This window comes from Typopeltis vanoorti, chromosome 2, assembly GCF_054136105.1.
Source record: "Typopeltis vanoorti isolate ZY-2024b chromosome 2, IOZ_Tvanoo_1.0, whole genome shotgun sequence".
NCBI classification, from domain to species: Eukaryota; Metazoa; Arthropoda; class Arachnida; order Uropygi; family Thelyphonidae; genus Typopeltis; species Typopeltis vanoorti.
This window is the reverse complement of record NC_143550.1, coordinates 69,698,920-69,711,068: the sequence shown is the minus strand read 5'-3', so window position 1 is coordinate 69,711,068 and position 12,149 is coordinate 69,698,920. Positions and strand designations below refer to the sequence as shown.

At 34.4% G+C, this 12,149-nt stretch overlaps 1 protein-coding gene across 1 annotated transcript in view; it reads left to right on the top strand.

Moving 5' to 3' along the window:
* Positions 1-289: 289 nt before the first annotated feature.
* LOC150109148 (synaptotagmin-7-like) overlaps positions 290-12,149 on the top strand; it is a 100,679-nt gene continuing 88,819 nt past the window's right edge. The window contains exon 1 of the mRNA XM_090401710.1: positions 290-370. Within this exon, the coding sequence (XP_090257836.1) occupies positions 290-370 (81 nt within the window). The remainder of the gene's footprint in view (positions 371-12,149) is intronic.

Genomic DNA, 12,149 nt, shown 5'->3' with positions numbered 1-12,149 from the left:
CATCTAGGGGACAGTCTGAAAAATGTTTGACTGCATATCTTATCTCTACTACCAACGGAAAGAACTTTTGGTTCGTTAATAATTTTAAGCCGGAGGTAGTGTTGAATAAATAATATTTATTAATTTGCCTACAAAATATATAGTTTTATGTAGTTAGTCTTTAAGAATGTGATTTATACATAACTTGTTTCAAATAGGTTTTCTGTATATATTATTTTATGAAAATCATTTCTATCTGTTTCATTCGTGTACTTTCTGCATTTCTAAACTGCCTACAAATGCATCTTGAATGACTTGGTTATCTTTCAGAGTCACGTCATCTTCAAAGGATGGTGCAGGTCCTTCGTCTAAGACGTTGCCATCAATTGAGGTAAGCCTTAGATATATAGAATGTAAGCATTAATCATACTCTAATATTCAAGAATATAAATGAAGAATGAACAGGTTCAGATAATGGAAGGTTTATTGAAAATGACCAATATATCATTTGTAAACCGAATCAATATTGTATCGCACCTACGGCAATGACGTCGAAGCCTTGACAACTACCATCGGTGAATAATGCAACATAACTTTGAAACTTAAATCAATAACGCATCCTTACCTGAATGCAACGCACAAGAAGAGAAAGAGAGAGGGAGAGAGAGAGAGAGATGGCCACAATCTATTATCCCAGTTTCTGCCGATTACGTTGAAACTTGTATCATTTTCACTTAACTATTCTTTATTGCCACCTTCCTTTTAGAATAATGTATCATTTTAGAGTTATTATTCCCAAGATAAACCGTGTGTATTTCATGCACAAGGTGTATTTTCGATCATCCCAGTGTGCCAGCTCTTCTTAGTTTAAATCCTGATTTATTCATTTCACTTTATATGAATTCAGTGTGAACAGAGTTTTCAAATGGTCTCAAACGTCCATTATTTCGAGAGTGTGCATTAACATTAGGCTGTTAGTAAATCTTTTTGCGCAATTCTGAAACGGCGGAGGCTCTTAATGGTTGTTGCTTTGGCTATTCAGTTAATTAGAATCTTATGTAGACACTGTATTACTGATAAGCACTGAAGAAGGTGAGCAAAAGTACAAGGTCCTTATTTACAGTCCCTTAAATTCCATTTATAATAGGATTTTGATCCACTTGAGACAGCAATTATAGCATGAATACCGCTGGTACACGCTACGTTAAATTTTAGCAGATAATACCTACAGTAAGTACTGTACAATGAGCGATGCCACTTTGGTGAAGGTTTTAGAAATATTCATTCTGATCCTCCCCCCCCCCCCACCACCTCTGAAAGTAGTTAAGAGAGACATTCAAAAGCGGTATATAACATAAATACGGCTAGTCTCGCTAACGAAGATTGTTTTAGTAAGTCTCGTATATTCAAATACTGTCCTTCTAATAGGTAGTAAAACGTATACAAGCATGCAAGAACAAGACTCATTTAGTAGGCAAAATTGAAAAAAAAAATCGATTATTTTGCACTCAAAACTAATGCGCATAAATGAGAAAAATTCTTGCTTTACATATTTCTTTATTTTAGAATCATAAAATCTCAAAGAAATGTGAAACACTACGCAAAACACGAAACGTAGATTTTTGCTCTGCCCGATCCACGCCATGACATGTACGACCTTCCTGAAGCAGTATAACATCGACATAGTGCGATTGCGTATACGGGACTTTTTGTAAGATACTTTTATTTCGATTATTATTCACTATATGGTCACCATAACCGTTTCACCAACTGTTATTAAAATGGATATTATGTTTAAAATTACTTCCATTTATTTATTTTTTAACTGAACACCGTAAAATTTGCATGCACTTGAATATGCATATATGTAAACTTATAAAATAGATTGGGGTTCTATTGTTGTGGTTCTAGTGACTAATTTATTTTTCTAATTTTTCATGTGATGGCTCCTATCCAAGTAAATCGCAAACATACAGTACATTACTTACAGTGGGAGGGCTAGATTTTTTTTTCCAGGTTTATACATTTAAAAAGAATCAAGCGCATAATTTATTTTGATTGGAGTGCTGTTGTTTAGATTTCGTTTGTTTCTGGGACATGTAGACGGATATTCCTTCAGTCAATCTCTTTTCTCTTTATCTGTTTCCTTTTCCTTGTGATGCAAGAACAAGAATAATGTGGGTGAGATGAGCATGGCACGGGTATTCTTTCGGAAGTAGACTATTTCCGATTGGGAAGAAATGCTATGCTACATTATCAGATGGATGTAATCGTTTTCTGTCCACTGAGACAAGATGTCTTTCACTACATAAAAGAATGAACTATCTATGCCATTGTGGCCTTGTCTGCATCTCGAACTCTTGGTACCTAACAATATTGATTAAACTTCTAACACTTTCTGCAATGCAAATCACCAGCACGGAGGACTTCTTATACACTATTGTATAAGTAAAACATTGTGCTCTCTTTTTTCACCTGCGGGTAACAGTGAAGTTTATCCCTAGTGTAGTCTTGGCTCGCAGTTGTAGGTTTTCAAGCAGTTCGTGCACAGGTGTGTTCCTTTAAAGAAAAATATAATTTTCGCTTTTCTTCTTCCTAAAATTAGGTAAGCGTGAATGTTGTAAATATGAGTTTTACATATCTGTTACGTATAGGTATGTTGCATACATACGTTAAGGTACCACAATGAATTATTATATTAATCCTTATAAGAAATAATTCTGCAGTTTATTCCTCATACATATATTTCCGAAAATATCTATTGAATATTTTGAAAATAATATTTTCAAAATTCTTTATATAGATAAAAAAAATAACATATTCTTATAGTAAGAGACTTCTAGGTCAGTGGGTAAACTAATTACATTTCGCTGATTAAGGTCCTAGTCAGTGACCTTTTCGTGTAGATTTCCTCAAGCCAGAAGGTTGTGGATATAACCACCTGAATCCGATGCTTGAGGCCTATTCTAATCCTGCTTTGGTTCGGAAACGAGTGACTTTTCGTCGATAATCTAATTAAAGAAACTTACCCGTGAAACAGCACACTTTTCATATCTGATAGTGCATCTTGAAATACTGCAACTTCAGCAAATTCATCATTGAGAAACAACCTCTGTTGGTATTAGAAAGCAAGCAAGAACTAAACATTTGAACCTTTTTTTCTTTAGTTCACAACATCTAAAATATAAAGTAAAAAATGTTATCTGTCCGAATTGAATTAAGGCTGTCCATTACTTCGATTTCTACTGCCTTAAATGTCAGTAATTTCTCTGTTTATGTATCCTACTTATAAAAAGAAGGATGCTGGTCTTACTCGAGGTGATGAAATTTATTTGCATCCTAAAATGAAATATTTCATGAAACATTTAAGGTTATACCATCATGAACTTCATCTAGATCAAACATTTCTATTCTATGGAATGTTTACATTTATTAAAATTCGTTATTATGATGAGCTTTTCTCTCTCTCTCTCTCTCTCACACACACACACACATTATTCTTGCTATTTGTGATGAACATTAATATTTCTAAGTCATTCTGATCCTACTTTTGTATTCTACTTCGTGCCCTAGGGCGTCCTAGGCAAGATTCATTTCTAGTGGCTCACAATATCTTTATTGTTGCATTTTGTCCCTTTCCACAACGATGCAACCAGCAGACCTTAATTTTGGTTCACACTGAATATCAAACAAAACTATTTTTTTTTAGATTTTAGCATAAAATGCAGAAGCATCTCTTCGTTTTCATTCAGAAATTCATGGCGTCGTTTAGTCTACACAATGTCCTTTTGATAAGCATTATTGATAATCAATAGAAATAAACGGTACTGCTGGCAATGTTATCAGTTCTTTAAGTAAAATAGAAGCAATGAAAAAGAATTCCGAGAAAGCACATTACATTCTACAAACACATTTAGCATACGTTGCATTCAAATACTGAAAATGACGTCACGAAGGGAAAAGAAAAACAGAAATGCTAAAATAAATAAATAAATTAATTAATTAAAACAAAATCCCTAATCATTTAAAATATGTGAAAATATGAAGTAACATCGATTTTAAAATTCAAAGTAAGATTAAAAACTCTGACCTACGAAACTGTTATATAGCTTTTAGTACGGTAAAAAGTTAGTCTGAGAAGTTGAACTGGAGTAAGAAAGGCGATATGGACTACGGAGGGAAACCGTCCTTCTAAATGACCCTATGGGTGGAGTTTTATATTTTCGAATAAGTCATCAAACGTAATCATAGATGTAATTTTAATAATCGAGTGAATATAGAGTTGTAGTTGATAACGGTTGATAAGAGTTTTATAAAAGATGTTTCAGAAAGTGAAATTAAATTCATGTTTTTATCTTTAATGCCTTATCGTTTTTAATTACACTTTTTATTTCAATAAATGAGAAGAATATAGCATTTCACTCACTACACGTATGCATTAAGGTGAAAATGAGTGAGTTCACTTACGAAACATCCAAAACTTTCAAAAATGACCCTCTGCTGTATTATTACTGGTGTGTGTGTGTGTGTGTGCGTGCATGCGTGCGCGTGACCAGCTGGCTGGCTAAGAACGAAAATAATTCGAAACAGCTGCCAGGACATTCAGTTATCTCGCAGAAAAGTTTTAACAATCAACAAATACACTACTACCAATATTATCCGGGTATGGTACACTGGTCAATTGTCGAGTTTACACTCTCATTGCACCAGGCCAGACAATTCGACTTGTTCGTTGTGATGTTCGGCTTTTGTGCCGCTGCTCTTCCGTTGAAACCAAGTAAAAGATCTTTTCGTACAGTATTAGTGTTCATCGGCGCTCTGGAACTCATCACGGATGGTCTGTGCCGATTTCAGTCGGTTGGTGCGTGCCATTTCAACATACTCCTGTCCCTGTCAGTCATTTTCGGCTGCCGCCCTGTTGTTTTCCTGCGGAGGCCGCCTTGGACTAGTTTTTCCTGCACTAGTGATTCCAGAACGTCTCTATTTGTTGATCACATCGCTAACCGTTGATTTTGGATGCTCCAGTTGAGCCGCAATGGCACACATGGACATGCCACCAATGTGACAGCCCACGATGACACTTCTCTCGAATCCCTGAGTTCACGTCGTGTTGCCATACCGATTGCATTCTCTGCTACGACGAAATACTGCTTCCTACTATCTGTACACCTGTTTTTATGTTATCAACAAACCTGGAATGTTCCATAACTTCAAATAACAGGGGTGTCCAGACAATTATCGGTAGATAGTGTATAACAAATATACGAACTCTTAGGAATTCCTTGCTTTGAAGTACAATACCAAAGCAACTTACACGGAGAGCACATAACTTCGTAAGCTGTCAATCTCCTTCGATTCAAAGGCAAATATTGTTACTACCTAGTATGAAATAAGAATGGATATTAATCCTTGAAATAGGTAATTTATTATTATATAATGTACAGGTGTGCATAAAGTTTGTGTACGACTTAAGAAACAATAACCGTAACAGTCAAAACGAATATGTTTAAGACGACGTCAACACTACACGTTTGAAAGTTATTTTTACATTAGCAGAAAGAGAGAAAGAGAGAGAGAATGTGATCAATTAGTCGAATGGAGAACAGGGGTACATTTGTCTTCAAGTTCTCAATTACTTGCAGTTCATTTTAATATGTCTGCATTAACAATTTTCACCGTAAACTTGGTCTTTTATAAGGCTCTCCAAAAATAGAAGTTCAACGGAATAATATTTAGTTAGTGGAGGCCATGAGACTGGACAATATCAAAAAAATGTAGAAAACGTGCACGGTCATCTAAAACTCAGTTTGAAAGGAGGACTATCAAAGGACTATTGAGAATGTGGAATTGACCTGGTGGATATTAGACACTGTTTTATTGTTTCAAAGCGAAGAAGCTTTAAAAACCAGCAACCTTACTGCTGAGCATTACATTTTTTTCAACGAAAAAGAATGATCAAATGACAATAAAGAGCATTAATCACACCAGAGATATCTTAGAACTACTGTATGTCTTTCCATCTCATGAACTACTTGTGGCCGCTTAGTGGCACAAATTTTTGCACTGAGACGGTTTGCCAAGATTGATAAGTAAACTGTTCATTCGTTAGAAAACCACATTGACCATTGTCCAGGAGTTCAAGTATATCCATTGCAAATGCATGTATTTTGGTTTATCTGCTGGCTGCAGCTGCACTTTGTAAGCGTGCATCAGTAATATTTTATGAATTGTAAAAAAAAGAGGAAGTTGTGGCTTTTTGGATATGGCTCGAATTGATTTTCTTGCACTTTAAACGACCGATGAATCCATTCAACCTCAGCATCGGAGATCTCAGGTCTTCCAGACTGCTTATTCAATAAACTACCATTCTTCATAAAACTTATTTCTACGCTATTCGCTCATCGATATTCTCAATGGTGGATCCATTTGAAACGTACTAAAATTTCTCTGGACTTTCTATGAACAAAGAACAAACAACACGTCAATCATGGTTTAATGCAAGTACTTTCCACTTAGTGGAACGTGACTGGGAACAAAAATTTCAATTAGTACGATTTTGAGACATTTTATGATAATTCTTGATGTAATAAATATATCTGTTTTAACTGGTACGATTAATTTTCATTCAATTTAGCACTGTCCAGGAAATTTATGGACACTTATATAATATTTAATTAATATTACATGTTGATTAAATTATTTTAACTACTGCAATTTTCAGATATCTGGTAATAATCTAACTAATGAAGAAATAGGACAACTTGTTGACTAATGGCTGTATCTTTTAAAATATAAATCCTATACATGCAAAATTACAAGTGCAGCCATCTGTTGACTTGCAAATGAACTAATCCTCGATACAAGGCATTTTAACTTTGAGTAAATTGACTGCTGTGATAAATATCATATTTTAATCTTTAAGAATTCGCGCCAAAGGGATTCTTGTCAGGCCAAGGATCTCGAAGGTATAGAAATAATCTAACATTAACTTTGAATCAAACAAAAAAGCAAAATTAAAATTAAGTATTCGGAAGTTATTTTCTGCTCTCTCTATAAAACATTTGCAGTGCAAATCTAAGCAGAAAGCAACACAATGGAAATCATTAAAGATAAACATCCGTGTTCTACATAAAGTTTTCAACTGAAAAAAACAAAACATATCAACTGTTTTAACTGAAAGAAATGAAATCTTGACAGTTATAAATACCGTACGAAAGCCAGATGTAAAACGTCGTGTTGTCCTCTTTCAAACTTTCTTTGAACAGTCATCCAGGAAATAAATAAACGCAAAAAGGTGACTCATTCAAAGAAAAGGAGAAAATGAAATCTCTGTCTTACTTTAAGAAGCAGATTTTCTTCCGAAATGAAACGAAAGTGATGCGTAATCTTCAAAAACAACTTAAAACTGCGGAAACTTGCATCATTTGTCGTTTGTTTTATGTCCTCAATACGATACGTATAATGACAAACGAATGACGAAGATTTTTGACTGAAATGTTAACATCGCCTTGAATACCGTTCAGTAGAAAATGTGTCACGATTATACACGCATATTCTGTGGGAAATATCCTTAGATTAAAAGATGTACCATCCTTTTACACGCATTCACAGCTTCGTGAATTTCAGCAGAAGAAAAACTATAATTGGATTAAAGCCATCGAAGAAGATGAGAAACATTTCATGGCATATTAGTATTTATCAGAACTGAATATAGAAAGTACTTAATTAGGAAAGTTTTGTAATGGTACTGATAAGCACACGAGCTTCTCAAACACACTCTCACGAAATGCTAGCTGATTTAACTCTTATCGGTTCCATTATAGCCCACTCTCATATGAAACGGAGATGTGTAATAAGCACACGCCACGATAGCTCTGAGATAGCTTTTCCAATGGAAATAAAAAAAAAAAATTTTGCCCTCCGAACTCATTGGATGTTCTAAATTTAGATGATGCACTCAAGTTTTAGGAACCAGGGTATTTAGCTGTCAATTAAAGTGGATTGTTTTCCATTTCAGAAGTTCAGATTCGTTTTCGGGAGGTATATTAAGTATCTAAATAATCAAGTTTTAACGGCGAACTCATCTAAACATTGCACACAGGTCGTAAAAGAGAATAGAAATTTCTTCGAAACAAGTTCATTTATGATGAGATTTGAACAGTGTTAAAATTATAATGGAATGTTTGAAATTTGAAATTACAATGGAATGTTTGAAATTCATATAAAATAAATTCTGAAAATTTATTTTATATGAATTTCTTTCATATAAAATATTCCTACCGATTTTTAATAATCATTCGGAATATGCCCAATAAGAGAGGAGTTAACAGAGGAAAATTTTTCATTATAAAAATAAAAACAAACAACTAATTTTTACGACATTAATGATAATAAAAGGTTTGAATATCATTACTTTTGATACAATAATTGTATTTATTGTAATATTTCTCCCTTCAATGGTGATGTCTTTTTTTAAAAGATACTGAGAATCGCTTTTCTTTCAGGAGAGTGATTCTCAGACCTTGTAGGGATTAATTTTCAAACTTCATTCATCAACAAAGTTTACAGTAAAAACAAATCTAAAAACTTTTGTAAAAAAATTATATATATACACTTCAATCTGTGTGAAATGGCATCGCATATGCCTAGTCTGGACAAAAGTAATAATAACATGAGCCTGAGTTCGTTTTTTAGAGAGATTTTGCTGATATATGGTGGGTTTGAATGAATTTTTGTATACAGAGAAAATATTTACTAAAAGGCCAACTCAGGCTCGGATTATTACTTTTGTCCAGACTGGGCAAATGATCTGCCATTTACACAGATTGAGGTTTATATGTAATTAATATCTGGACAAAAGATAAAACGTAGTTGTCAATTTATGTATGGATTTTTTAAAACAAACACCACTCACGAAAGGTTTTTAAATTTATCGGCTATATTATACAGTAGGTGCACTAAGAGTCGGATTATTCGATTCTTTTGCTATAGAAGTACAATGTCTACAATAGCTTGAAACTTTTTTACACTTTTTCACACACACACACACACACACACACACACACACACACACACACACACACACACACACACACACACACACACACACACACACACACACACACCTGGGAATTTTTTGCTATCAGGCTTCTAACAAGCAGACTGACAATCTCGGATCTCAGATCTCATGATCTACTGCTACTATTCCTTACACTTTCTTCTTTTGTTTCAATTAGAAGATAAATTTGCACGTAATTTTAGTGCTCTTTATTCCATGCCATAGGAGAACTCAATAATTTGTCAAAATAGGAAAACAAAAACTGCAGTTGGCAAAAGCTGTTGCAATTCGTGTTTCCTGCTTCGAGTGTTGGATTTTTATTTTATTTTATTTTCACTAAAGAGAACTGTTACGAAGCAATCCTCTTGACATATCAATAGTAAAAATGTACAGCAAGGACAACGATGTCAGTTTAGCGTCATCGTCATAACAGCTCATCCGAGTATATCAATAGTAAAGTTGGCACATTGCCATATTTTTTTACTATTGATATATTAAGCGAAGGGAGTCGGAATAATTTAACACCTTGTAGAGAGGATATGAAACACATGAATTCAAACTTTTCATTTTAGTTATTTTTTACTTGTCCAAATAACTGAATTCTATATCCTGACCATACAGGCTTCTGTATATGCTAGAAAATGATTTATGTGAATGAATATTTGCAATTGATTAACATGGTCGAACAGCCACTTCATTTTCCAACATTCGGATATTTTAACATCCCCACTTCGTGCCCCGTCAGAGAATTGGGAAGGAAATGTCCCTTCACAATCGTACATAAAATGGTGTCATCAAATAACACCCGTTATGGAACCATTTGACATGTATAAAGTTAAATTAGATAACATTAAATTAAAATGTAGTAACAGAATAATGACTAATTTAGACATAAACTAACACTGACTAATAATTATTAACTGTTCAGAGAACAAAATTCTGAGCTATAAACGAGACGCCTTTTCTCTTCATAGGATACGCCCAATAATCCGACGGAATGCAGGCATAAACTACAGCACAGAACCGCGAGGAGAGTTCACTTAATGAACTTTATTTTAGAAAGTTAATGAGAGGTACACACATCAACAGTAATCAAAACAGGAAGCTATAATAAAAATTAATGAAAGTGAGGGAAAGTGCGACAGATGAGTTGTTGACGCTAACTGAATACTCAAAAGTACCTTGCAGTCAAAAAGGAATAAGTTCATAAGTTCATCTTTCAAAAAAGGAAAAGGAGGAAGAATTCTTCGTGTGCATAAAAATAACTTTTTTTTTCATATTCGAGTGAAAATTCATCCATAAAAAGTCTTTTAACAGGACAACTAATCTTAGAGATAACTAACGCCATAAGTTGTCTTGCTAATTGTTTCTTAGTCAGTCTGTTTAGCTATTTTGCAAGAGGAAAATCAGATTTTTCAGCGTAAAAAATGCAGTGGGTCCTCCATCTCTATAAGCTGTTTTTAATAACAGAAAGCTGCTCAACTCTTCTGTTGAGAGAAAGAGGCATAGAAGACTGCAGAAGGGGAACTCTACTTCTTCTTCTTTTTGCTCTTCTTCTTCTTCTTCTTCTTATTATTATTATTTGTCACCTCCAGGGAGTACAAGGACTCATCGAGGGAGGGCATCCACTCTACAGCTCTGTCTCCACCACTTATCGAAAGGGATTCGCAATAATCGCATAATCCAGGCATTCATTCATGAATTTAGTGGATTCCTCTCGTCTAATACTACCACATCCAGTAACACGAATGAACTTTAGATTCGTTAGTTATTTTTACCTGTTTCGATTACACGAAAATAAGTACGGTAATTGGGAGGGTGTAAGGTGTGTGTTTTTTGCTGTAAGGTGTGTGTTTTTCCTAGACTAGTTTGATATTTTGGATTGCTAAAAACAACATTCAATCCATCTCTAAGACAGGATTTGATCCGACTTGAAAACTAAAGGAAATTGTGGCTAATAGCTACCTTATAAAGGAATTTACTAACTTCAGAAAACAAATCTGCAGCATGCTTGCAATGTTATATTACACGTTATTTCAATTCCAAAATGTACGCTTACGTCATTCATTAATAAAATATCAATGATTAGAAGAAAAAAAAAGAAAAGTGGCATGTTTATTAATAATTGTAGTAAAATTTATTAATAATCGATGAACTATTTTGTTTATGCAGTTCCCAATGCATTTTCCCCTTACTTTACACGTTAAAATAAATACTAATCGCTCGCTCTTGCCGCATCGAAGACATTTTTGTTCCTGAGAACATAATGACAAAATTCTTCTCACGAGCTCACGTGGTTCATCTTTACTTCAATTTCACCCTTAATTAAGTTTACAGTGTACTGGTTGCGCTTGTTTTTCTAGCATCTGATGAGCGAAAACAGTCTCCAGACATAAGCATTACAAACGGCGAAAGACAGCACAAAAGACAGAAACTTGATTAAATTTGGAAGATGAATTTCTTTCGGTGAACAAATTTCAGACCACGTCTTGCTAACAGAAAGAGCAAAGCTTAACTCTCGCTTCGTAAAACAGCGAGAAGGATGGCTCTGATGATGCGAAATCCTTTGTACAGTTTGTTTATATTGATTTCCGGTTTTAGCTTTAGGGAAATTATTGTCCCGCAGTTCTGCGTTATGTAAATCTCTCCTCAAAACGAGACATTCGATCTTCCCTTAATAATTATGATTTATGGAATCGAACTGTTTCTGTACGTAAGGAAAAATCTGGAAGCAAACTTTTTTCGACTGAAATATTTTGCTGAAGTTTCTCAAGAAACCCTCAATTATTTCTCAGAAGAATTGGCATTTTATTTTTGGGCCAGGATTGTTCTTAAATTGTACCCTGAAATCAAATGCTAATTACATCGTTGGATATTTCAATCGCCTGAACTGGAAGTTCTTTTGGAATTAATTTGTTATACTAACGTAAGAGGTCAGTGATTAAGAAATGTCTTAAGAACTTTTCAGATATTCCCAACATATCATCTTCAAGACTGTAGAACTTCGTAATTCTACTGGTCTGGTTTCCAGAGTGGTTAATGTCTTCGCTCTTCGCTTAACAGGCTGCGGGCATAAATCCTTCTACCGGCAAGTAGACTGTGAGACCACAGT